Consider the following 27,783-nt stretch of genomic DNA (forward strand, 5'->3'; position numbering starts at 1 on the left):
GTCAGTAACTTTGTGTGTATGTAACTGAGAACAGAAGTTAAGCTAATGACTAATTCCAAGCTGATTAACACTTTCTAGAACTCTGCCAAAATAGATGCTCAGAAGTTGGGGGGGAAAAAAAAACGGCATTTGGAATCCATAGAGTCCAGTTAAGACCCAGTTTGACTCACTGGTTTCAACTCATCCTGTCAGCACACAGAGTAAGTAAGCTGGGAAGGTAGAATACATCGATTATTTGGTTCTGCACACTTTCAGTCCCGAAGGCTGCAACTGAACAAGGGGGAAATGCTGACAGACAGAAGAATCATAACAAACTAAAAACCCAGCAGTGCACACTGATGTGCCACCCTCAGCCACAGAGAGCTTCTGAGAAGAGGCTGTATGGTGACGTACCCACTGGAACCACATCCTGGTACTGAGCTCTGCTGACTGTATTGAACGTGCTCGATGGTCTTGGCAAAACTGGTGGTCCCGAATGACGGGAGTCCTCTCCAACCTGCAATTGTGCAAGTAACCACAGTGAGTGCCTCTGTGCCAGCAGAAAAGTGAGAACTGATATGGCTTAAACCCAAGCATGCACGTAAAGGCTTTGTTTGATCGCTGTCCTCCATAACTACTGCAGCAGGAGCAGCTGTGCTGTATGAAAGTCATCAGTAAAACATTATTTAGTATACTGGGCCCATTAGCAGGAAGAATCAAAACCAAGGCAAAGTTTGTTGCTATTTTAAAATAGTCCCATTCTGAAAAACAAAAACAAAACCAAAAACAAACAAACAAACAAACAAAAAACTAAAACTGGGATTCCTTCAGAGGGTCTTTTGTAATTCATGGAAAACTTTATCCATATAAAATGCTCTGGAAATCAAATTCTGTTTCTTCATTAGCACCTCTATTACCTCAAATTCTACTCCTCCATTAGCATCTCTGTTACCTCGGTGCATGAATGGAGTTTCCCTAAATTTGAAGTGAAAACAAGTTTGTGGTTGAAGCAGGAGGATGAAGAAGTGAATCCACATTCAGGCAAGGCAAACAAGTCCCAAACTGGTAAAAACATGGTTCCTAGAATCATTCAGTAAAACTGTTCTCATTTTTTGTATTCACATCCTGGGACTGAAAAATGTTGTATATGAACATTTTTTAGGGTAGAGCCAAAAAATAAAATTGTTGGTAGTAGCATTTGTGATGTCAGGGCAAGTGCTGCAGTTTACTTCATGATGAGGTTTCAGTTATTTCTCCAGTGTCAGGATTTGGTAGTTTATCTGTATAAAACATTTGGTCAAACTCTCTTTCATCCTGCTGGACTTTCATGTTTACTCCCCAGTTTATCTGCCTACATGTAATGGTTAGCATTTGAACTACACTTCCAAGTTTCAAAGATCTCTGAAACATCTGACTACAAAAGATCAAATAATTATAAACGCTGCTTTTAAATCTAGTCTCTTAAATCACAAAGAAGCAAATGTCCTGAGATATCTCCCAAGACCTTTGTGCTCTCTGATAATACTCTTTCAGAAAAATGAAAAATTATTTCCTGTTAGGCAATGTGCTGGAAAAGGAATGCCATTATCATTAGCTCTGGCTTCACACTGCAGTTGAGCTTTAGCTAAAAAGGCATTCCTTACACTGGTTCATGTTTGCTTTAGAGCATCTCCCTGTAAAAACTGGGTCAGTGGCTTCAAAACATCAAAGTTCACGACAAGACAAATCCAAAGAAAGCATTTTGATAATTTTTCTTTCATTAAGCATTCATCTTCTGCAATAATGTACAGCTCCTTTCTGCAATAGTTTAAAAATAGGAAAAATATGCAAATATGCAATACTTAAGTCATAAGCATTGAGGAAAAACTGCTGTTCAGATTCATACATATGCATACAAAAAGAAATCATTGCATCATTAATCCCAGAATGAGAATTTATATTGAATTGCTATGTTTGACATTCCTATCTGGAATTATACCTCAATTCAAGTTACACTTGTAACAATGTCAAGGAAACACTTCTATAATTGCAGGTAGAAACATGGTTTAAGGTATTTGACGTATCTAGATGGAGTGGGAAATTTTGACAGGTAATCAGCACTATGTATATGCAATATATATCATGATTTCCCGTAGGATAAACTACACTTATTTTGCAGCATTGACAACGTCAGCAGCACGGTTGGCACAAAGATCTGTTTTAAGTGCAGAGCTACTGAATGCTGCTTAAAGAAGATAATTTCAGTACATATTGAGTAAAGTTAAGAAAAAAAATATTTCTGCTCTGTTACAAATCAATCACAACAGAAATACTTGCTTTACCCTACTGAAGATCTAAATAGCTATATGAAGACACTTTTAGCTTCCTTGCCTTCTATATGACATCACCAAATTGATGGAAAAAGCTATTTAGTACCTTTTTTAAAATATACCTGACATTGGGGTGGAGGGGTGACTAAACCCTGTTCACACAGGATATGACAAGATCTACAGCTGGTGGTATGGCACTCGCTGCAGCTCAGTGGAAGCCTTGTTAGAAAAGTGGTCAAGAAGATTCATGTCTGCTCTGAAACAACATCTGGCAGAACTTCATCTGCCACAAGACTGAGCTATAAAAAGGATAAATCAGAGCACTTCTCTTGCTATTCTGAATTTTATTATCTTTAACTCCTGGCATGGAATAGCCCTCCCTTGAAAAGACAACTTACAGCCGACAGTATGGAGGTTAAATAAAGTACAACCGAAGTCCAAGTCATTGTACATATTCAAGGTCACAAGTAAAAACCATGGAAACTGCTGTTGAAAATGGTCCACAGTGACATATCAACAAAATAGTGGTTTCCATTTATTTCTCATCAGAAAGTAGAGACGAAATACATATGCAAATGCATGTAACAGACTGATAAGCCTGTTATGTGGTAAGATTTTTTTACACTTATTTGGAAAGTTGCACTAACTAGAGGTATAGTCACACAGGCATCTTTTCTGCCCTCTTATATGCAGAGTTATACGTCAGTATAATTGGCAGACACCACCTGAGACAACAATACACATTTTGTCAGTGAAAGACAGGCTATAGGTACTGGTAATCTGTAATCAGATGCTCTCCTGTGGTTAAACGGGGTTACTGCGAATCAAAAGTCGGAGAAGCTCGTGTTTGATATCTTTCCTCTGAATACATACATTTTAAAAGCAACAGTGGCTAGTAGATAAAATAACAAATCTTTATGAATGGCTACTGTACACTTACAGAAGAATCAGGTTCCTCACAAGATGTTTTGGAATTGTGCATGGGACATTGTGAAAGAAGAAGATCCTAAAAACCTGGTGGTTCCCAAAGAGAAGGCACAGGGATGCAACTCACCTCACCAGCACTGTGGCTGCGCTGTCTGGTTAAGTGCTGCCGATGGACTAACGCACTAGTGGGCCTGCTACTCTGCAAGGGGAGCCGGGGGTCGATGAACGTCGTGGTGCGGGAATTGTGGTCAACAAAGAAAGCCTGGAGAAGGTGAAAGAAGAAAGAATTTATAGCCAATACTTTTTTTTTTAAATTATGTTTGAAGTTGATGCCTGTGCAGGATCTACGTTTCATTCACTCATGTGGAACATCTTCCTCATGTTACTGGGGTTCTCATTTCCCTTCAGCAGAAGGAGGATAACAGTTTTCCATCTCACCTGAAGGGATGAATTGTTTAATGCCTTACTTCATTCATGTCTATAAAGTCCTCTGAAGTTCTCATCTGACAAGCATCAGAAGTAGGAAGCTTTATTATGAGTGTCAAGAAGAGAAGACTTGAACATTTAATAAAAGTAATCCTGGTGTATTCTCCATTTAATTTCCATTATAAGCATCTAAAAAGATGTTATTAAGCAGCAAACCCATTCCCTTTTGTGACGTAGTTACCATATAATTACCAACACAATTGGGTGTATATATATGTCAAGTGTATGATTGCATCCTGTAATGAACTGTGATTACAGGCCAACAAGCATTTTTGCCATCTTCCTGATATAACTATTCTAAGTTCATTAACCTTTTCTAAAAAACAAAAACAAAAACAAAACAAACAACAAAAACAAACAAAAGAAACCAAGAACAACCACAATAAACCCCCCAAAATCCCTAAAGCACCACCCCCAAAAAAAAAAAGACCCCTCAAAACTAAAAACAAAGTTCAATCAAGGACACAAGGATGATGGCAACAAAAATATTTACATGAGGCAATTGATGAGAACTACCACATATTGGCCAGTCAACTGCTTGCTGAAAACAAGATCATGGAAACATGTATCCTGTAAAATGAAAACCTCCTACAATTCTGTCAGATTTGAACCAAAAAAAGGGTTTTAAGCCCTGAAATTTAAACTTTTTTGCAGCGTTAGTGTTGCACTTGGAAACCAGCACTGTTCTATTTCAACACCCTTCATGTTTTCAGTTGCAATGTGGGAAACATGTGGAAGTGGCAAAAAAAAGATCTTGGTTTTGAGCAGGACAATTACAGGAAAGTGACATCTGGTTTGAGGAATTAAAGAATCTGGACCAGCAGAGAGGTGGTCAGGGACTGTGGAGCCATTTCTGTGTTTGGCTACTAGTGAGGTACCTCAACCACAGTTTCACAGGCAATTTAGTCCTGCGCTGTCAGCAAAAACGAAGATTCTCATCTTTCCCCCTCCTGACCACTTGTTTCATCCCTTGTGTGCCCTTCCTGCCTTGTGCTGGCACAAGTGTTTGCGTGGCCATGCAGTGAACCCAGCTGGGGAGCTGGTCAGGCTAAAGTTACTCTCCTGTTGTCCCTCTCCCTGCTGGCTCCTCTAACCTCGGTCAGCTCACCAGGGGCGAGAGCAGAGCAGAACCAGCTCTCCTGGCAGCGACACCAGCTTCTGGTATTCATGAAATCATTGCTTCAGACTGCTTGGTATAGCCAGACCAGAGCAAATGCAATTCTAACTTCTGTGAAGGTAGATACACAAACCAGTGTGTCATGCTATACAGCAACTGAATGCCATTATGGACTGTGGTGAGGGAAAATGTTCATACTTCCATTTCCCAAGGAAGGAGAAGCATATGGAGGGACACGACAGTTTCAAAACCCTAAAAATACTCCAGAAGAGAGCAGCAAGCCTCCTACAGCCCTAACAGCAATCCTGTAATATGTAATGTAATATGTAATCACACCACTTAAGCAGTAAGGAAGAACTCCATTCTGACCATCTGACATAGTCACAGATATACAAGTGAAACCAACAGTTTTGCAGTTCAAACACTATAAACATAGCTTCAATAAATGGAATTTTAATTGCAACATTTGAGCCTGAGGCAGGACTTTTTTACCTCGACAAACAGTGATGGCACCTGCAATGTGCCAACAGTGCACAGATTAGAGAATGTGAAAGCAGTGTGAAAGCAGAATGAAATCCATCAAGAAATTTATGTTTGGGGCCTGGAAAATGACTGAGACTGCTGGAACATATCTGGTCTTTCTGAAATTTTTCTCCTGATCGATAGGTTTATTTACCTTCCTTAGCAAGCCCTAGCATAGGGTTTTGGTTTTTTTTTTAAATATCCTTCTAGCAACTATTTTACCTAGTCTGTCTGTGTACATTTATAAGTGAAGCACTTTCATCAGAACAAAGGTTGATTTCATTAAGTCAACATCACACTGAAAAATCACTTATAATAACAATACTGATTTGATATAGGAGGAGGTACCACCTAGAGTTGCACTACACAGTTCTTTGAGGTAATGCAGCACTCTAATATTGCATGCAGTGTTCCTTAGCATTATATTTAAATAAACAACTCAGTTGAACATGAAGTTAAAGACTATCATGTCTTATTAAATATGAATGGTTGCAGGCCAGCTTGTAGTAGCCTACTTTAAAATAAAGCATAAATTACCACTTTGAAGCTTCAGTGAAGATAACCATTGGAGCTTCAAGGCTTCAGGTTAATCTGGACAATGGCACACAGCTCAAAATACAGTGTGGTTCACAGTCTCCTTTCAAAAAAATTCCTCTCATAACTCCTGCCTAGCTATAATCCATAAATCTACAATGCTTGAAGAGACTGACACAAGATATGTAGTGCCAAAACTATATTTAGCCCATTAAACATGGATAGCTGCCCTAGTTATCCTTCCCAATAAAGTCTATGAAGCTTGCTGAAAAAGCTTTTTTTCCTGTTGAAGACATCAGTAATCAAATACTATGGATTCTTTAACTGTAGAAAGAAAAAAACAAAAACACCCTCCGATAACTTCTGATGTATTTGCACATCTTGCAGAGATCTAATTAAAAAGTACATACACTTGCATCTGGATTTAAAATACGGATATGTGCTTACACATATTCCAGAAATGCACTGGGATATTTGTGCAATGCCTGTGTGTACACATGGATGCAGCAAGGCAGAATTTCGAAGTTATCAGGCTGAGTTCAGCTCAGGCACCTATTTAGCCTGTACAAAGCCTCCTCCTGCCACCTTTTCCAATGGCCTTTTGCCTCCCTGTGGTCAGTGACTGATGAAGGTTCATCTGTAATGCCCATCAGACACTACATGCTAGTCACACCAGACCTAATTTTAGGGAGGACTGCGTCTCAAAGGATGCTATCTCCTGTAGAGGAGTCAAAGAGGAGCAGGCAACTGGGCTTTGCTGTGCAGCTCTGAAGGGAGTTCAGAAGTGGGCAGTCCCCAGCTGACCTTGGAAGGCAGCCTGCAAAGGGGACAAGTGACCAGCACCACCTTGACATCAGGAGTGAAAACTCTACTACTCAACACTGCACAACAGCCAGAGCCATCACTGTGCCTTGTGAGCAAAGCACCAACCCTCTTACTATGATATACTTGAAAAAAATAAAGGAAAACCTCATCTCAGCAGGAAAGAGTAGTCAGAGAAAGGAAATATAACTATATATTGTGGTATGGCTAATTTCTACTTGCTTCTATTTAGGTTAATGCTTTAGTAAAGGCAGGTCTGGTTTCAGTCTGGTCTCACCAAGCACTGGTCTCACCATGTATTGGCCATTATCTCTCTTGAGGGCTGAACAGGCTTTTCTACTGGCCACAAGTGGTACTCGTGGCAAAGGCAACTCTACATAATGAAAATGAGCAATGCTGAGCCTAATTCAAAGTGAAGAAATCCCAGTGGGAATTTATTCAGTGCTTCCTTTTGTTGATGAATGTTGTGGTAGCATTGTTGTTACCAAATCCCATACCGGAAATTCAAAGCTCTGATTCTCTCCATGGAGCACCTACTAAAGAAAATTGAAAATTGCTATATTCTTCAGGAGAAAACTGGCCTCTGAAGAAGTGAACAGCACAAGAATGACTTCATCCAGAAAACAGTGAGGCAAAGAACAACTTAAGTGTAATTCCTCATTTGCAATTGTGTGTCTAATGAAAAAAACCAAAATGCTAGCCAAAGTTAAAAAAAACCCAAAACAACCAACAATAAAAAGAAAACAACCCTCAAGCACTTCTTCTACCCTTCAGTCTAGAATTTGTCTGTAATCTTTCCAAGCATCAAGATCATTCATTATATGGACCCTCACAGCTAACAGTACTGAGAGTGATAAACATAAGAACCAAGAAGCTTTATATGCCAATGGTCCTAACTGGGACTTCTCACATGAACTGATAAGGCCTTATCACTTGCTCACATGCTAATCACAGTCTGTTTTTAACCCTCCTAAAAAAATATAATATTCCACATACTAAAGATGCACTAGCATAAAATTACATTAAAATTACATCCTACTACAAAAGTGGCCATTCTTTGATTTCAAAATATTTTTTAAGAAATTGAGAATTGACATCTGTTTTAAAAAAAAAAAAAAAGGCAGTGAGACCTGCAACTATTTAATATCCCTAACCCCTACTAACAAAACCGCCTACATACCATGCCTTCCCAGTTAACCAATGCAGTGATCAGCCCCAGAGCTATCCCAGACCACCCATTCAGAAACTGATGAACACAAGGCCCACTTCGCATCACCCAAGTTACCTTGCCCTGGTGGTCATGTTTCATTTCCCAACCTCTGGGCAGCTCCAGCTGTTTGTTGGCAAACATGTTGAGGAAGCCCACCAAGTCACGATTGTGCTGGTAGCGCTCGAAATGGTGGGTGTCCCGCCGGACTTTGGTGATCATGTGCTTCAGACACGTGTTGTTTGTAAACATGCGGTAGGCACTCTGCAAAAAAAAAAAGCCTTCACAGTAAATTAACTACCTAATCATCTATGAAACCTTAACGAATTATCTCCATCTAAGCCACAAAGGTATTGAAAAGCAGTGGTTCTCTTTCTGAGGTTTTGGGATAAGTGTCTAAAGTTTCTTATTTCAGTTGAGATACACAAAATTACAAAACTGACTCACTTCAGTGAAGTGTGAAATACATTAGAGATTGCATTTGCCACACTTGTCCCTGGAGCTCTGAAGAATCCTGTAATATTAAAACTGCTTTAAAAGCAATTATTTACCCATAAATATTTTCCAGTTTCTGGAATAATGAATCAAATATAGTCATAGAATACAGCAATAAAGCTTGTAAGGTTTTCAGTAGGACAGAGATATATAACCTTGTGAAACTTATCACAAATCTACATAAATATTGTCTCTCCCTGTTGATTTTTCACACTAATACTTCTATCACTGCAACTCCATGTATAATATATGGAATAAAATTAAAATAGGAGAGTAAAAGGAGAGCACTAAGGAATAGGGAAAACTTTAAACAAAAGGGGTAAAATAAACAGTTAATGCCTTCTCTCCAAAAACCAAGCCTTTCTATTGGGATAAGCAGTGGACAGAAGCTGAGACACAGGCCCTGCTAAATCACACTGCACCCCTACACCTCTGTTCCCTGGCCAGAGGTCTCCTCTACTTCTGTTCTACTTCACATATTCAAGACAAAGCTATGCAAGCTAAGCAGAATTGTTCATACACAGACAAGCATACATATAGATCAAAACCAAACTAAAACCGACCAGTAATTTAAAAAACACTGAATTATTGACAGGTGTGCTTGCAGATAAGGAGTTATTAATTCCATTACTTCTGTTTACACTCTAAATCCTGTTGTACAAAGAAACATTGGGGGGAAAATGTATATAAAAAGAAGCAATGAAGAACAGGTAAAAAAGGGAAAGGAAAATATATATTTGGATGTTTTTTAGTTCAGTGTGACCTCTAATATATTTTGATATAAACCAAGCAATCTGGGGAAAACATATCATCCCATAAGCAGCAAATTCATTCTCAGAATTGTGTCTCACCCTCTGCAAAGCACTGTAAGAAGCTGTTGCTTCAGTAAACAAATTAATTTTGCATCATGAGAAAGATCTGAAAGATCATGAGAAGAACTGAGTGAAAAATAAAAAGTGTTATAATGCAGAGCTAGGATGGCTCTGATAGCCCTACAATTGCAAGGAACAATGATAAGTGAATTTATTCAGCCTCCCCATGTACTACCAATATTTATCATCAAACACTGAGCAATATCTTTATACACAAAACAACTGTATTTATAAGCATGTATTTATGAAAGCTTTTCAGTTGTAGCCACCATACTCACAGGGTTAGAATGCAGTACTGTAAAGAACTCTGGGCTGATAAGGAATTTCACAGGGGGAGACTGGAGCAATAAAGTAAGTCTGGATCTGGAGGTAGAGTGAGGCAGCACATTCTCTCTTCGAAAATCTAACAGCAAAGTAAATGACAAAGACATCCAGTAATTATTACCAGAGCATCACTGCAAACAACTATATTGATTTGAATCAGGCAAAAAAAGCACTAAGTATACAACTATTTCAGATCGACTGAGTATTCTCCACATAAGCGTACCTTTCTTCTAACATAGCACTGAAGTTCCTGCCAATATTACAGATTTAGTTTAGCAACTTTTACTTGTTGCTTTTGGTGAACAAAAATAGTGGTTTTTTTAAAAATCACATCCAAGTATTGTACCTGTGTATAAGATGCAAGAAGGTTCCTGTGCCATGCCCACATTGCTATACTGTGGCTGTATGCAGGTAAGTTATCTTTTAAATGCTAACTAATGGATATAAAAGTCATTGCACAGTTTAAAAATGTTTCATTCCTTCTTTAAAAACAAACAATAAATCACTGCCATTAAAACAATCCTGATACAGTATTTAAGCAGCTTATGCAAGGAAGAAGCAGGTTGCCAAGGAAGTACCTTTCAAGTTTCAACTTCCAGTAAACATTTGTGTCTTCTCCTAGCAACTGCAGAAGTGCACTGATTTTTCTACAGTAGCAGGAACTGAAAATATATTATTAGTGGTGTTTGCTACGTCAAAACTCTTCCCCCAATTACCTTTGAAAATCAACAGGATACTTGGATGCATATTTTGATAGGCATTTTTAGGTTCAGACTGGGTCTGCAGTGATTTTACACTAAAATGTGTGCTGCCATCTACATTTCAGAGTTTCTTTTACACATTGCAGTATTCGCACACTTTTCCATCAAATGAACACTAATCATGTAGAATACAGCTGTCATAAATGGAAAAGATCATAACCCACAAGCAGAGTAAGCAGTGAATAGGACTAAACTGAGGGAAAAGTAAGAATTACAAAAGAAGAGGAAAATAACATGACAGTAAAATTGTAAATATGGATGAGTAAACGTGGAATAAAAGGAATAGGGAAAATAAAGATGTTAATTCTAAGCATTAGATGACGCAAGAAAGTGGATGGGTAATAGGTAAAACAAACAAGAAAGAAGATTTTTAGAGACACTTCTTCAACAATAGACCTCAAGCTCTCCCACATGAGGCATGTCAATGGCAAAGGCAGAATAGCACAAAGGTTCCTGAAGCTCTGCCTGAATGCTTGGGTTTGGAGTGTCTTCCATGCCTGCACTGTGGTTACATGTCAACTCTGTACTGGTACAAAACTTGGCTGTACACCAGTCAACTCTCACAACTTAGAAGATGCTGTGACACACTGCAGATAGGCCCTCTGTCATAGTCTGGGTAATCTGGAAACCAGAATGACCAGGTGACCCATTACTGCAGTTTAGGGGGTTGTGAATTCAGTTTATGAAAAGCTTATTCAGCTGAACTTGCTGGTTTCGCCTGAATTTGCTGTAAACTGAATTGTTTACAGCACAACAAACCATCTGGCTGCACGTGCACAAAGACAGAAGAGGAAAAACCTGCAACAGCAGGAAAGAATACAAGTAATAAAAGGGAGCACTTGGCTAAATCTCAAGTTCAACAATGACTTGAAATTCAAGAAAGTGTGACACTGCTTGCATATCAGATTAATTTAGGAGAGAGTATTACAAGAGAATATCAAGAGCTTTCTTTTCAGGCTAGAATAGATAAAAAGCAGGTTAAAGAGGGTGGTGCAAATTGAAGGTTTTCAATCCCCTTAGGCCTGGTGAAGTGCACTCTAGCAGTCAGGAAACTAGGGAATGCAATCACTGAGACATTAGTGGCTCTTTTGGAGGTCTGAAGGAGTTCTCAGAAGGAAAGGCATAAATGTTGTAAGGGTACACTAAGTGATGTTTCACCAAGATCTGGGTCTGGTCCTATTCGTTACTTCTACCAATGACTGGATAGGGTGGCCAGAACTTGCTCCAATTAGGAGATGCTGCAGTACTTGGACAGCAGGATGGACAAAGCTCAAAACTATAGCAGCACATTAGGAAAGCACAAAGACCTGTGTGAGGGAGGGAGAATCAACTGCACAAACACCAGATGAAAAACAGGCATCTGTGCCAAAGTTCTGCACACAAGAATCTGGACCCAATTTTGGCAGAACAAGGACTGAACATTAGCAGTTAGTGTCAAACTACCAAAAAGAAAAGTAAAACACTTGTCGTATATTCCTGCATAATTATTATGTAAGAGACGTGACATTTCCATAGTCTCTTCAAGTAAGCAGAGTCGTAGCTTTATTTGATCTTTTGAAATACTCCTCAGAAGCTGAAGACCAACTCAAGACAAACCTGAGTAGGTAAACAAAATAATTTGAAACTTAAAAACACAAGTCACAAGGAAAGACTAGGAGATAATGGATTTAAGGATATGTTATAAGAGAAACAATAGGAGTAGACTGTCTAAAAAGTTAAAGAATGTCCATCAGCCAGAGAACACATTACAAGAACACATGAGACAGCATTTGCCAGGTATAGTGTATGTACAGCTTATTCTATCTACAGCATGGAGATGAAGTCAATGACTGCCTAAAGTCCTTTCTAGTCCTCTATTCTACTATTTGGAACTGCATTATCATATTCAAAATATTTTTAAGCCAGACCAAACAATTTTATACTTTTTCACTGCAAAAGTGCTGGGGTTTTAACCAATCTAGTACTGACAGAAAGATGCTCTGAATCTCACATTCATCTCCTCAGCATATTGAACAGGCTGAGCCATAACCTTCAAAACTAGACAACAAACAAATGGCTTCATTTTCACCTAGACTTTCAGAGGCAGAAGTTAGGTTCTGCCTTATACCACTTTCACTAAGTCACCTATGAGATGAGTATTCCCTCCTTTAGAAAAGGGGAAAAATATTTAGGTTTTTTTTAACCTGCATTAGAATGGTGAAAGTCAGCTTCCTCTGTAGCTCCATCCACAGCATTTGTATGCTCTTCAGGCCTTTCATTAGTCATTGTTCTTCGGATGCTCTGGTACCTAGGGTTGGAAAACTGGACTTTATATATAGTATATGGTAACTATGACCCAATTTTGGCTCCAAGGGAGCCTGCCCATCTTTTCTACCACACAGGTCAATATACAGACCTCTAATTTCTCAATTTCTAATTTCTCCTTTTGAATTTCTGCAAACCGTTATCAGATGTATTTTATTTAGCCACACAGCTTAAGATCACAGGTGGAATACGAAAGTCCTATTTAGTCCCCACATGCAAACTAAAAGCAACAGCCACATAAAAATAAACACGTAAGACCAGCTGCAGTAGCAACTGTGCCCTTGCACCCTCCGTGCTCGGTGTTGCAATGGTGAATGCAGCTCTGCAAGCACACGGAATTCACAAACCACAGGGGTGATTCTTACCGGCGATTCAGTTGTTCCATCTGCTGTATGGAATTTGACCTCTGGAGAATCTGTGGGGCTGGGGGGGCTGTGGGTCGCTGCCAGGTTGTTGTCCTGTTCACGTGGTCCACGTAAAAAATCCGTCCGTGGCTGTCAATTCGAGCCTCCCAGTCTGAGTGGCAATAAAACACTGTAAACTATGGAGGGCTCGGAGTTTATTTAGTTCTTTACTTTAGCTCTGTTGCTTTTGTAACCAAATCTATTGCTTCAAGTTTCTGTTTCTCTTTTACAGAATGACTTCAACACAGAACCTTAATGTTAAACCTGAATGTTTAAGAGAGACAGCTTTTCCCTATTTTATCCAATAAAATTCCCCACTGTAGGTAAGGTTCTGTGGAATCCATATCTAAAAATTCTTTTTCCTGTCTCTATTTTACTTCCCACTAACCAGTAACTGTCCAAGAACAAAGAAACAAACAACATATTAAAAACAAACACCAAAAAAACCCCCAACAAATCATATGGATACTTAGTAATTCTTAGTAATTCTCCTGGACTGAAGTAACTCAAGATCCAATCTCTGAGGGTTATTCCAGTGCAAAAGGGCTATGGGTAAGTACCAAAACCCTTGCAAAGATTGACACCTGCCATTGTTTTTCCCCAGGTAACAGTAACAGCAATAAAACAGATGCCAGTCCCCTTCCTAGGTTTAAATTTAAACATGCCAGAAAAGACAGACAATTATAAAACTCCATCTTCACGTACTAAATGCATGTTCCAGAATTGCCAATTATGCAAACACCATAGCAAATTCATACTTCTTGTGTAACTGTAATGCTGTCCACTGGTTTGCAAAAGAAGCTGCAGACAGTGTTAGAAGTCTGCACCACGGTGACGCCCTGGGAGAGCAGAGAGGAAGGCACTGGGACCTTTCCCCAGCCACAGCAGAAACCAGGTGCATCACTACACCTGGGCCTTAGTCTAGAGGCTTTTTGGGTCAGGAACACTGTCTGCCTCATAACTGCTTATCAAATGAGCAGGAAACCAAGACACTGATCATAGCTGGGGGCCATGTAATAATAATAATAATAATAAAAAAATATATATATACAAAAATAAGTATCTATATGGAAATAGACATGCCCGATTCTTGGATACCAGCAACATGCAAACCATTAGCACATCAGCTGAAAAAGGGTCTTTGAGAACTCAGAAGGTTTCTAGATCAGACTTTCTGTATTGCAAGTCTAGGTGAAAACATCAGTCACTGCAATAACATATTACAAACCACTGGCAAGCAACCAATCCTAAATGACTGTCACTCCATGAGGAAAGAGGGTATAAAAATGTCTTGACAGCAGAGAAGAAGCAAAGTCTACCACAATATAAAGGTATCTGCTATACAAAATATAACACATTTGAAAGTTATTTAAAAAATAATTTCATTTATATCTCAAAAACGCAAACAAGTATTTCAACCTTTTCTGAAAAATGTTTTCATTCTTTTAAAAAGAGAAAAATTACTGAAATGAAGCGCCTGTGCAAAAGTCTCATTAAAAAATAAAAAAAAAGTAGTATCTGCTGACACTCAAAATTTTTAACCACGGTTTCTAAACAAAACAAAGAGATTGAAGTATTCCAGGAAGAACAGAATTGTCCATTGGGGAAAAAAACACACCAAAACAAAACAAAACAAACCCTCAAACAGCTTAAATTTGTGAATTCATTATCCTGCTTAAATGTCAAACCCTGAACCACTGTATAATAAGTTGAGATTTTTGTGGTGTTTATGTCCAATTCTGACACAGTCACCATTTCTGTAATACAGTTTTGCGGAAGAAAAACATTTTTGCCTGCATTCAGTTTTAAATACACAAGTGTAAACACTTGGGCAATGGTTTCAAAGTAAAGCATCTGCATTAGGGTTGTGATGGACAAGGATATCTTCTGTTAGTCAAATCACTATTAGTCAAATGTGTTACAAACAGCTTGTGGAACTGCAAAATTATAATTCCTCAAGGTTTCATGGTCAAGCTTTGTTAATTTTTCCCTAGGAATGAAGGAACCGGAGCATATCATTGCATATTATAGGCACAAATGTAAGATAAATATGTTAACTCTCTTGTTCTTTAACTTAACCTACACTGAACTGGAAGAAATTCACCTATTATCCTTTCTTACTTTCAAATTCTGGTGAAAAAAATAGAATGCAACCCAAATTACAAAGAAATTACAGTTTATAACTCAAAACCGGATTCTCAATGTTTTCTCTATTTTTTCAGTATTTAAATATTAAAACTGTGACATATTTGGAAGCAGAGCTTTGGAGAGAGAAACTGAATCTAGGTAACAATTAGTATTTAAGATTTTATTCATATTAGCAAACAAATGATTTACACAGAGACTGCACTGGGCTTTGTCTGTAAAGGGGCAATGGGTTATGCATGCCCATGTATGATTGTAAAATCCCAGCCAAACCTTTTCCACTAATATTCCAATAGTTTTTCCAAGTAGTTATTGTAGTGCACAGTTTACTTCTGAAACACGAAAAGGCCATCTATGTATAAACCACGGAACTGCGCATTTCTCATTCCACCAATCACTATTTATTTCCTGTAATGGTCTCTTTCTCAGTATGAAAAGTGATAAAAAGTGCAACTGAAATGTAGAGCTCCCAGACACACTTTTACAAAAGGTATATTGAGGTGGTAGTTAATTAACTGCTAACACACAGGACTAATTTGTTAGTCTGTTAGGACATTTGTTAGCACTGATTATAACAGAAGCAGCAGGGATTACAACCTTATTATCATCCTGGTTTTCCACACACAGTTATATCTGTGTTCTGCTACTAAGCTTCTTCCAATTACTCGTTCTGATTACAGAGCAAACACAGTCCCATATCATACTGGGAAATAGGGATCTATTAATTTGTTCCTAAATGTGTGAATTCAGGACTCCTTGAAAGTAACAGAGCTTTGCCACAGATTTCAGTGGGTCTGAATTTAACATTCTTTGGCTTTTTTTTTGCTTTGATGCAATGCTTTTCTATCAGCTGTGTAGCTTTTTGGGGGGACCTTTCTTTAAATACCTAATACTGAATAGATTTCCACTGCCCAAAGTTTAAGCAAGTGAATCAGTTCAGTAATTGAGAGCAATGTATTTTTCATATGCCTTAGAGAAATTACAACTTATATGGTCATTTAGGCTCATCTAACTGTTGCTTAATATCCAGGTTTATTTTAATATAAAATCTTCACACTGCCTCAAAAAATGCAAGGAAAATATAGACACCTTTCACATAATCTGCAGCAATTAAAGATGTTATATATTTCTTTGTAAATCATTACTATACAAGTATTCAGAGATTTCAGGGTGCTTGACACCTCCAGTGCCTCATAAAGTGCATCACTTCACCTCCCTACCCTCGTGCATACCAAAAAGGCAGCACAGTGCCTTCCTGCTTCTCCACAAGTGACACTAAGCAAGTCTGTGTACACCAGGTGGAATTATCATAACACATCCTGAGAATTTGCAGACTGAGCACAACACCTTTTACAATAACAACACTAGACTTAATCATCATCACTCCTCACTTCGAACTTCTTAGCTGTTCATTCTCAGTTGTCACATTTAAAAAAGAAATGCAATGAGATCTCAGTAATGAGATCCAGGCAGCTTATCCCCCAGTTAAAGTATGAAGAACCTCACTTGGTGGTAGAGCCTCATCCACTCTCTGGTAGCGGCTTACATCCTGGCGTACCGAGGGCAGAGACCTCAAGGGCTGATGGCCATTGGCGGGAGAACCTGCAATCAGAACACCCACAAATTATTTTTCAGTTAATGTGGGGAAGCCCTAGAGTTGCCTCCAAACTGAGCAAGACACATTAAAGCTTCTGCAGGGCTATGACATTTTCGGATATATCTAAAAGTCATCTATTCCTGGGGTCAGAATAAGCTGTGTTGACAGTTCTAGGCAAGTGATTTCTCTGGGATGTGCTGCAGTTCTGGTCCTGAACATGTCATCAATGGGATATGCTGTGTGAGCAGCAGAAACCAGGGCACAGAAGCAGCATGTGCCTGAGCCATATCCCAGGACAAAGCTCCACCTGGCCCACTCAGAAACAATGTTTAAGAGTGGGAAGTGAAACTGTCCATTGACCTCCCTCACTGCAGCCACAGTGATTTGCAAAACGTGATGCAATCTGACAAATGATAAAGAGTATCCCTAATATCTAGGAAATGCTGTAAAGTATTGACAGTATTTGAAGTAAATACCAAAAATTTCATTTCCAAATCAATGAGCTGTTTATGAAGAGAAGAAATTAATAGATCCTAAAACTCTTGATATGATATGAAAAAGATGCATTCGGAAACCCACTTGATTAGATACACTTCAATCCCTCAAGAAACTGAACAGATAATCCATTGTTAAATGTGCTTGGAAACAATCCACTAGGGACATATTTCTACTTTCAGTGATTTTAGTGAGACAGAAAATTTTCAGTTGTTAAAATAATTTTAAAATCAGTAAGAGTTTTACAGTGTAAACTTGGATAACACATTCTCTCCTCTCAAGGTTCCAATGTGTTAGCATGTGTCCGTACAGAAAATGAATTGGGAAAGGGAAGATAAACAGCCTGCTTATGACCAAAAAGCAATTCATTTTCTTTTCCACTTTCTTTTGATTACCATCATGTTTTATTGTTAATACATAAACATTCAAAAGAAAAGAGCCCAATATAAATTCTAATTTGCATTTCATAGTTTTGGGAGTTTTGTCCCTCCTCATTACCATTTTTATTAGTGAGCAGGGTAATATTCCAGATTTCTTTCCTCCTCTTAATCCTGCTCACTATTCTCTTAAGAGTTAAAATATACTGAATTTCAAAATAAACATGTTTTGGATATTTCAGGTTTGAATTTTTTCTACACCAAAAATCCCAAGGGTCTCTTGAAGAAGAGAATAAATTCAAAGGAAAAATCATAAAATATAACAAAAATGAGAAATTAAGGATCTTTATTTTCAGACATTAATTTCTGCAGTGTTTTTTTACTGGTTGCAGAAAGGTCACTTCAGAAAGTGCCTCGTGAAGTTGTTACCTCCAGTAGCTCCTTCAAGCTGTGCCGTGGCACCCTCACAAGCTGCTGTGGCTCCTTCAACTTCTTCATCCTGAGACTGGCTGTGGGCAGCTGCTGCCTGCAGGCTTCTTCTTCTTTGCCAGATTTCTTCTGCTTCCTCTTGGTCTTGCAGTTCACCTGCCTCAGCCTCCTGTACTTCCTCCTGAGGTAACTGCACCGCAGGCAGAGAACCAGAAGTACTCGCAGAGTCCTGTGTTTCAGCACCTGCCTCAGCTCTAGCTGCATCAGTGGCACAAGCTCCCTCTTCCTCCTCCTGAGAAGAAAAGGCTGGAGTCTCGGGAAACCTGGCACTCTCACAGGAAGAACACCGCATTTCAACCGAGGAACGCCGCACGGTCGCGCTCTCGTTGCAAGAGCTGTCTGCCCCTTCCACGTCACTCTCCCCTTCCGGACGGGTACTGGCCTCGCTGACGCTTTCCGTGCGAGCAGGATCGCTCTGCTCGGTTTCTGATGACAGCTGGGAAGGTTCAGACCCTTGATCGGTGGACTCTGTTTCACTAACACCCCTCCTGCTCCCACTGGCGGCATCGGCAGTTCCCATGTCCGCAGTGCTGGGGGGCTGCTCTGCCTCCTGAGCGCCACACAACTCACTGCCAGCCTGGTCTGCTGCTGCTTCGGTTTGGGAATCTGGAAGGCTTTCAGGTCCTGCCGACTGTGATGGCGGAAGCTCTGGGAGAGTCTCTTGCTGGTCATCAGCTGATGGCAAGGGAGCATCAGAGGCTGAAACGCTTTCATTCTCTGCAGACCCCTGCACTACCTGATCTGATGAGGAACTTACACCATTTCTTTCAACATTTCTTGTAGCACCATTAAGCATTACCAAACCACCATCGTCTTCCAAGGAAGACGGAAAACCCAGGTCTTGATGTAGCTCATGCTCCTCTTCATCTGAGTCGATGTGAAGCATAGCATTAAGTCTTGTGTCAGTAGGGAAACTACTCCTCAGTTTTGGGGAGGCTCCACGTGGTCGCTCGCCACAGGCAGATGTCCCTGATCTGGGATGGTTATTGTGTTCTATTGCATCCAGATAATCATTTAGTGAGTCCTGGCGACCTCTGGTAGGTGATGATCTGGAAGCACCAGAGGTCAGCTCGTCCTGGTCGGTTTCCAGAGTCCTACTAGTCCTTAAAGAGTGCCTCAGGATGGCATCTCCAGAAGATTCGTCAAAGACTGGACCATTGGAACATACTGTGGATGTATCGTGTCCTGCTGGCATGTCCTCATCATCAGAGGGGCTCCCCAAGTCTCCATTTACAGAGTTTGTTCCTAGCAAAGTGCCAACTGTTTCTGGTGAAGCATCTGCAGAGACATAAAGACTGAATGTGAAACACCACGCAGCAACAGACTGCATCCCTGAAATTATTTTAAAATGCACATCTTTCAAGATGTTTGCTTATTTCAATCAGACAACTAAGGGAAAAAATTCAGTTAAAATAACAGAGGCATCTACAGCATGGGAACAGCAATTTTCTCTGTGTGAGTCTACACAATTGTGTAGGACACAGAAAATTTAAGAGGTGTGAAGTATGACTTTAAAGGGTTCCCATTTTGCTTTCTAAGACAAAGCACTGCCAAACATCTTGCCAAACTGTCAGTAAAGCCGGTGTCATAAACAAGGAATCATGTTTTCACAGCATATTTCTCAGATCCAAAAGCAGGATTTACACAAAGCTAATCACTGACACCAGTTGTCATTACACGCTTAGCATGCAAACCAGCATCTGAGATCACATGGGGAATCCCAAACTGTATACAGATACCAAATTTTATACACAGCATTTATTTTTACTTGGTTTACAGGACTTTCCTTTGTGAAGAATGGGAATCTACTTGCATAATGTTCATGAGATATTGGGTATGCTACGGTAATAATAATAGTCATAAAAATATGGTAATACATATGAGAGGGAAATAAAAATAAGCGGCCTCAATTTAGAGGTGAGATGGAGACAGCCCACATGGAAATTAAACCTGCATAGAGATGAAAAAGCCATCTGTAAGCGTGTTTACAGCTCATTATTACAACTATTATTTTGCTAGTTCACTTCAGAACAGGACAAAAGGGAAATAAAATAATTGCCTAATGAAAGCCTATATTCTCATAACCTAACAGATATTCTTGGCTCTAAGCAGGACAGGGTCCTGTGAAAGGGGAACAGGACAAAGTGACTTCCACGTACACTAGAAGGGGAGCAGAGCACAGGTAGAACCTTACTTGCAACTGCTTATCTCAGCCCAGGGTGTTAGAGAGTGAAGAGAAACAAGGACTTTGATTACCAAATCAATCCCATAAAATGAGAATCATAAGCAGATTCATTTAGAATCAATCTAACAAAATCAAAAACAACATGCCAAGTGTTGGTGTTTTGGTATTGTCATCTCCAAAGCAGCACCTGACATATCTAAACACTGAATCCCAAGAGAAAAAAGTCTATAATAGAGGCACTTTACCCAATTGAAAAAGCATATTAGCTCCACAACAATAGAAAACCCTAGACAAAGAAATACATAGAAACTCTCTCCATTCAACTATCTGGAGATCCAGATCACCAACAAATTCTCACCTTCGTGAACAGATGATGTGATTTCCACTTTGAATTGGAGATACCCACTAACATGATCAGCAGGGAGCCTTCTGCCAAGATTATAGCTGAGAACCTGGTCTCTGCAAAACAAAGACATTGGGGCTTTTTAAATTTTAATGGGTTTTATTTTTCCAGTATTTTGTATCAGACACCCTTATCAGTTAAGTGTCAGTGTGATAGGAAGTGATTTCTATTACAGTCTTCAAATCAGTCACATACTCTGATTTGTATGGAACACGAACAGTGGTGTAAAATACCTTTTGTTAACAGATAAAACAGCCTAATAAACTATTTTTTGTCAATTCCAAATACGCATTGTGCCCCACCATTTCTCACATATCCCTAAATATCTTAAGTTCTAAAGAAATCAAACTGCAAAGGATCCCTCTCTCCTAACCTCCTCCTTCCCCTGACCCAAAATGTTTTATAATTAGCAAAACCTTTCTGCCCCCTTGTGGTTTTTACTCTATACAAAAGTCACAGATGGTCTTTTCATATTTTAGTTCTCATTCAATAAAGCACTTCTGAATTCTGATTTAGAAAAGCTGTTAATGCTTAGATTTAATTTCAAATACAATCTTAAGAGTTATTGAGTTCAGTGGGACTCAGATTTGACTACACATTTGTATCAGCTTGAGACTCAGGATCAGATCCTAGGTTATACATTCTTATCAGGCACAGCCAGAATTCACACCCTCAGCCCTCCTCAGTACATCTGGGAAAGCTGAAGGGAGAAGAGGGAGCTACTGAAAATCTCCCTAGGAAATTATAGTTATTCATGCATATAAATTTGTACTGGTATAAACACCTCTCCTTTACAGGGAGCACTTCTACTGCAAAATGAATGACAGACTAAAACAAATGCAGCTGTTACTGAAATAAGTTGCAGCAGTTGGCTTAAACTTTTAAGAAGCCCTGAGTGGACACAATAAGGCAAAGCAGCCTCCTCTCCCCAAGCTGCTTTACAGCCCTCAGGACACTAAACTATTACACAAGTGTCTCCAGGACCTGTCACAAATTCATCACTCTGTATTCCAACTACAATCCTTCAGCTAGAGATATTTGAGGTATCCACAGTTTTTACACTGCTCTAGACCACTCAAGATTAGAGGAAGCCATGGCATGAATGATGCCTTCTCTGTATTCAGCTGAATCAATTCTAGGTGATCCTCATGCTCATTTATCATGCTTTCCAGGAAAGAAAAAGTCACTGGCCACTTCATTACACAGACTTGTGATGACAGATAGAAGTGGGGCAGAATTTCAGTTCAGTCTGTCTAAAAGTGGCTGGTTCTGAATTTCATGTTTTCATTCACATAACCAGAATGATGGTGTTATACTTGCTTGACAAAAACCAAAGTGCAAGAGAATTAGCAGTTGGTTGTACATTTGGTACATTTCTACTTCATGTCCATATTAACCACTACTTTACTTTGCAAATCCTTCAGTGAAATACACAAAAACTCTTTACACAAAAACTGTAAATGGACAGATATATTACAGAATAAAAGGCAAAACTGTTTTAATGTCAGTTCTAACAGCAGTATGGCAAACCAACCAGATACTCACCTATATTTATTATACTGCCTTTCCTTTCCTAAAAAGATTTGATATATCAAATATACAGAACAGAAGTATGGTGAAGAAAACAGGAAATGTCTTCCAGAATAATGGTTTGGAAAAACACAGACAAGAACTGATTGACACAGCAAATGGGTAATTTTCAGAAATTACAGCACTAGGAATCCCAGAGAAGAGAAACATTTTGGTGTTTAGCACAGGAATAAACACCCTGTGCTAGGTTTTGAAACCAGCCTGTATCACAGTGCTAATTTTTGGTGTATAGCAATGTGCAAATTTATTAGAAAAAGCTGCTTGCTCAACTAAACACAATTTGTTGAAACTCAAAGATAAAGCATTTCCTGGAAAATTTAGATTGTATATACACCTGCACTGCTCTTGGATACCATTACAAAAAAACAGGCAGGCTTTTTTAGAAACATTTTTTAATAAAATCTGTATCAGAAGACACTATGAAAATTTTAAGCTACTCTTACAATTTTATTCTTACTTTACTTACCAGTGTAAACACCACTTTGGAAACTTAAAGCTGAAAACTGTTTTCAAATTGAATTTGATTTTCTCCATTTGCACAACTTGTTACTTTGATGGGAATATCTGTGAAAAGGGAGGCCAGCTGATTATATCCTAGTTTTTGTGCAAAAGTGTGATGATACTGCCATGCCCTTAAGCTTTCAGGGAAGAATATATACATTTTATTTCACTATCATTCCTCATGGGCCTCATCCAGTGGCTTTTTTAAATTAATGGAGACACATAAACTTTAGTAGACTTGGAGTCAGGGCCTATACAAAATGCACTCGAACAATTCAGTTCCTCCCACTGTGTTTCAATGAACTTATTTTTTTCTCATTTGTCAAATAGAGTAAATAGATGTTAACAAAATAATACCCCTAGCAATTACTGCTGTCTTGGATGTAAATGACACTTTTGCACACATTTCTTGCAGACCTGGCTTCACACCTGCAATGTACCACACTGCCTAACGACCAAGTCTCAAGCTCTTCTCAGTGCCTGTGGGGGTTTGAAGACCTCGTTAGATCAGCCATCTGGGGATACCACCATCCCCTCCAGTACCCATCATAAACCATCTTAAATGTTTCTAAGCGACTTTCATCTTTACACCAGAACAGTTAACGATCAAAACATGAACAGGATTTTTTTCTGCATAGCACAACAGGTGAATGTTGAGTCCCATCAATGTGCTATTCACAGCAAAAGGCAATTTTAATTGCATAGTAGCAAGAGCACTCTTAAAAATAAGGGGTCACAGCTTGCAGTGCTGGCCAATTAGCTGAAAGGATAGTAAATCTCTGATTATTGAACCAAACTTGAACTGCAAAAGAATTCAGTCAATAAAATCTGCTTCTTCTAAAAAATTTGCACACAATCATGTAGTATTGTGATAATGTCTTGCTTCTGGACTACTTAGCCAGAGGGTAACACTTTCTGTGAGAATAACATTTTTTATGTAAAGAAATGCAGACACACAGAAACAGAAACACGTGTACATGCATTCAGGACAAGGTTAGAAACATTAACATTTTCCAGTCAGGCAATAAAGCTACTAAATTACTACTAAATTTTTTACTACAGATGTAGTTAAAATTTGCTGTTCTGTGCCAGTATCCCAGATGCTGAGTCTTCCTGATCAAAACAAGTTAGCATTAAGAATCTATTAATTTACCCTATTGCATGTCTCTCCAATAGTCTCTGCACTGGTATGGTTAACTTCCCAAGGAAGCGCTTGATGATCGGACGACTCTTGGCAAATTTGTCTTTAACCTCAATTTCCAGGACATCCGTTAGAAGTGCAACAAAAGAATATTTCTGGAAGGAAAGAACATGTTTGACATCGTATCAACACACCTTTATTCAGAAAGTATGTGCTAAAGTACTACTAATGTGCAGTGAACTCCAAAAGTAATGACTGACGACAGCAGTTTCCATATTGCAAACTAAAGTCAACATCACTTATTAAGCGCTGCATTTTTTCATGTCACCAGCTTTTTACTGTTACCCATAACTTTTACCTGTTCCTTGAAAAGAACTGCCCAGTAAGAAACTGCATCAGGTAAAAGCACTTTCAGGGTCTACATCAGAAAGGAGAAAGCCACATATCCTACTGCTTTCTTTCATTTGCATAGTAGAAAGCAAAAAGAGAAGGAATCCTTGCTGTACTATGTCAGGTTATAGAAGAGTAGCCGGGTCAATATAGGAGGAAGGAATAAGTGTGTCACTCCAGGCTGTGCTTAGAAGAAGTTCCCTTCCAACACCATGCTTTGCATTACATTTTGTATGCACTGAAAGGAAGTCAAAAGGGCAGTGTGGATATACAGTATACTCAGAAGCAGTGTAACTAAAGGAGAAGAATTTTCTGTGGAGTTTTGCCCCAATGTTCACAAATGTTCTCAGCAAGCTCCAACAGAACCTTTTCCTGTACTTGGGGCCTTTAAACAACATGGTGCTAATTTACTGAAGATCTCTTGATGTCTGGTAATATCACAGTTACTCACTTCATTCTTCCACCTTTCCCTACAAGGGGAAAAGGTAGCCAAAAATGTATTGAACAAGGAACAAAAAGGAGGAACTTTTCAGTTCAGCTGTAGACATCAGAAAAAATATTCAAAAAAAGCAATTAAACTGGGTCAGGAATAAAAACACTTCCTCATGCTGCACAACAATCAGAACTGGGTTCCTGTGATAAACAGAACTTAAAAAATTGTCATTCTCAGTTTGCTATAATATTGTGAATTATTTTGCAGAAATTATTAGATGGAAAACAGGATCAATTCTGCCCCACTAGGACAGCATATGTAATGGGATCATAACTGCTGTTGTCAGAGCATTGCTACAGGGAAGATACAGCAGCAATAGCAAGCTGATACAGTGTGTGCACCACTGAATATTATCACTTTTCTAATAAGCTTCAAAACCAAGGAGAACTGGAGGAGAAAAAAGGGGCTAAAATATGAGTAAATTTTCTTTCTAACTACTGGATAGATGGATGGATGGAGAGAAGGGTGAAGAATCAATTTAGAGATCAGAACTCTGATTTTTTTTTTTCTTTTTGGAGATTTTAAGACTTTGGCACATTTACAGTCCATCCCACAACCCAGCACCCCAGAGCAGTGCTAATGCTGGCCCTGTTCTGTTCTACTTTACTGTTTGTTTTGTTTGACCACAATTTGTGGGAACACTTTCCATAATCCGCCCAATTTTCATCTTCCTAAAGAAAACATTAACACTCATCACAGTACAGGCATCTTTAGGAAACAGTCACAGATCAAGAAGGCTGCTTGCCAGTCCTGAAAGCGTTGTGTCAGTACTTTCACCCTTGTTTCCCACATAAACATTTATCCTCAAAAGCACAGCCTGGCTCTTCTGCACTCAGTGACAACCGTTGGACTGAGTTCCTTCTCTGAGATCTGAACACTTCACCCAGTACAAACACATTTGGAAAAGTGGCTTCTGCCAGACTGCCTTTCTCCCCTCCTCCTTCCTGAGTGGTGCTGTAATGCCTTCCCGGGTTTTCTGTCCTACAGCAGTGCAAGCCGAGGCTGGACCAAACAGCATCCCATCTGCATGACAGAACTGAAAGCCTGCCACCTGCTATGCCTAATGAAAACATCATTTCCAAATGAACAGTTGTTGCAATCACTGAACATAAATGCTCATATACTGTAACTTCCCTTAAAGGGTCTTCTCATAACGTATAATCCATTTTAGTTAATTTATTTTTGCAATTTCAAGAAATCTACAGGGCAGCTAAGCAAGTTCAGCCCCTTTTTAGCAGAGAAGGGAATGAAAACCTCCCAGCAGTGCAGCTTAAATACACAGCTTTAATACAGAGGTGATACCTCTCCACCAACAGGGTTCCTAAAATTACTACAATTACTGTGTCAGTTTAAATAACTAGCTACAAAATAAGCTCACAGCTTTCAGAGAGTAAGGACTAATGCATGAGGAGAAAATGCAAGCCTGATACGCTGCATCAGCTGGCAGACAGCTCTCAAAAGGAATGCATTACCTCTCTGTGCCAAACAGGATTAGTCGTGTTACTGATGATAGTCGACCTTCTCTCCTGGCCATGATGAGCAAAAGTAGGAAATGTACTTTTCTTGCCTGGCTGAATGGACATCTTTAGATAAGGATCAGGGTTGAAGAACATGCCTTTTTTAAGTCCAGCTGCTCTAATATCTATAAAGCAAAACAAGAAGGAAGGAACTCAGTAAATTGAAGCCAGTTCACAAAGTAGCACATTCCTAAAATATTACCCAGGAAATCAATTCACCGTAAATTACTAAATAAAGCAACTTAAAATTACTCATACATTAACTGGATATACTGTACACCAGGAAATCAAATGTCTTCCCAAAAGAATATAAGGAAGAAAGGTATCAACATCCTCATTTACATTTAAGCACACAGTTATTTGTAAAACAAAAAGCATAAACTTGTAGCTCACCTACAAATACTTTCCTCAGTAAGGCATGTAAAGTATTTCCACTCAAAGAATGAAAAGAAAGACAGAGCCCCCCCAGAATAAATCACATAGTACTTCTTTTGTTTCTGGGTAAGGAGAAGAGATAAAAACCTGTATGGGAGGTGATGCAGTGAACTCACACTTTCCCAACATTCAGTCTTTGATAAATGATAACTTATCAAGTCTGCTCTGGAATATGATGCACACTTTCTCCCAACTCAGAAGATGATCACCTATCTCAAATAAAAGGAGGCAAAGTTTTCTGAAAAAGCTGCTTTCTTCCTATGGAAATTTCAAAACTGCAGCCCTTGCAACTTGCAATAATAAATAGTAATTTCCTCAGAAGCATATTTTCATGACTAAGGACTTCAATGATAGTGCAAACTTCAACAATAAGAAAGAGTGGGTTTTTTTCTATAACAGTAGATTTTAAGCTTAACCGGAAAATAATTCTCTGTTCCTCTGCAGCTTTGCTAAAGCACAAGACTTTTGTGTTTTTCTCCATTAGGTCTGTACAACCAATCAGCTCTATCTCAGCTAACTGCTGAAAGGCCATTGCAAAAAGCAGTGACTTTTTCTGCTCTACCTCTACTATCTCTAAATGTTTTCATCGTCAGCTCTTCAAGATTCAGAAGCAAATTTCATCTGTCTTTGCTCAAGCTGAACATGCTTTAGTCTCACACAAGACTTCCCTGGAATAAAGTGTTAATCAAAACAACTGAAGCTGGTAGACTGCACCCCTACAGCTACTTCTCTGTCGTGACAGCTTAGCTCTGTTACAGGATTCTTTTTTTTTCCTTTCTAAACCACCATTTGCAGCTATTGCTTTTTTTCAAGTGATGGAACCAGCTTGCATTTTAGTTAGAGGTTATGTTTTCCACCCTTCAATCTGAGAGGAACTGTCCCAAATGCGCAAAGTGGAAATTCCTCTAAGTTTTTCATGCTGGAATCCATCAAATCCACTTCTTTCACTCCTGGAGATTCAT

General features: G+C 39.0%; 1 protein-coding gene across 1 annotated transcript in view; it reads right to left on the reverse strand.

Moving 5' to 3' along the window:
• The window catches only part of HECW2 (HECT, C2 and WW domain containing E3 ubiquitin protein ligase 2), a 160,025-nt gene that overhangs the window by 37,402 nt on the left and 94,840 nt on the right, over positions 1-27,783 (reverse strand). The window contains exons 6-16 of the mRNA XM_050339770.1: positions 26,342-26,511; positions 23,999-24,141; positions 20,710-20,810; positions 18,107-19,444; positions 16,715-16,810; positions 13,025-13,175; positions 12,539-12,642; positions 9,549-9,673; positions 7,982-8,167; positions 3,343-3,477; positions 394-496 (exon numbers count right to left, since the gene is read on the reverse strand). Coding sequence (XP_050195727.1) covers positions 394-496; positions 3,343-3,477; positions 7,982-8,167; positions 9,549-9,673; positions 12,539-12,642; positions 13,025-13,175; positions 16,715-16,810; positions 18,107-19,444; positions 20,710-20,810; positions 23,999-24,141; positions 26,342-26,511 — 2,652 coding nt within the window. The remainder of the gene's footprint in view (positions 1-393; positions 497-3,342; positions 3,478-7,981; positions 8,168-9,548; positions 9,674-12,538; positions 12,643-13,024; positions 13,176-16,714; positions 16,811-18,106; positions 19,445-20,709; positions 20,811-23,998; positions 24,142-26,341; positions 26,512-27,783) is intronic.

The sequence above is a fragment of the Myiozetetes cayanensis genome, unplaced genomic scaffold, assembly GCF_022539395.1.
Source record: "Myiozetetes cayanensis isolate MyiCay16 unplaced genomic scaffold, myiCay2020 scf9, whole genome shotgun sequence".
Taxonomy (NCBI): Eukaryota; Metazoa; Chordata; class Aves; order Passeriformes; family Tyrannidae; genus Myiozetetes; species Myiozetetes cayanensis.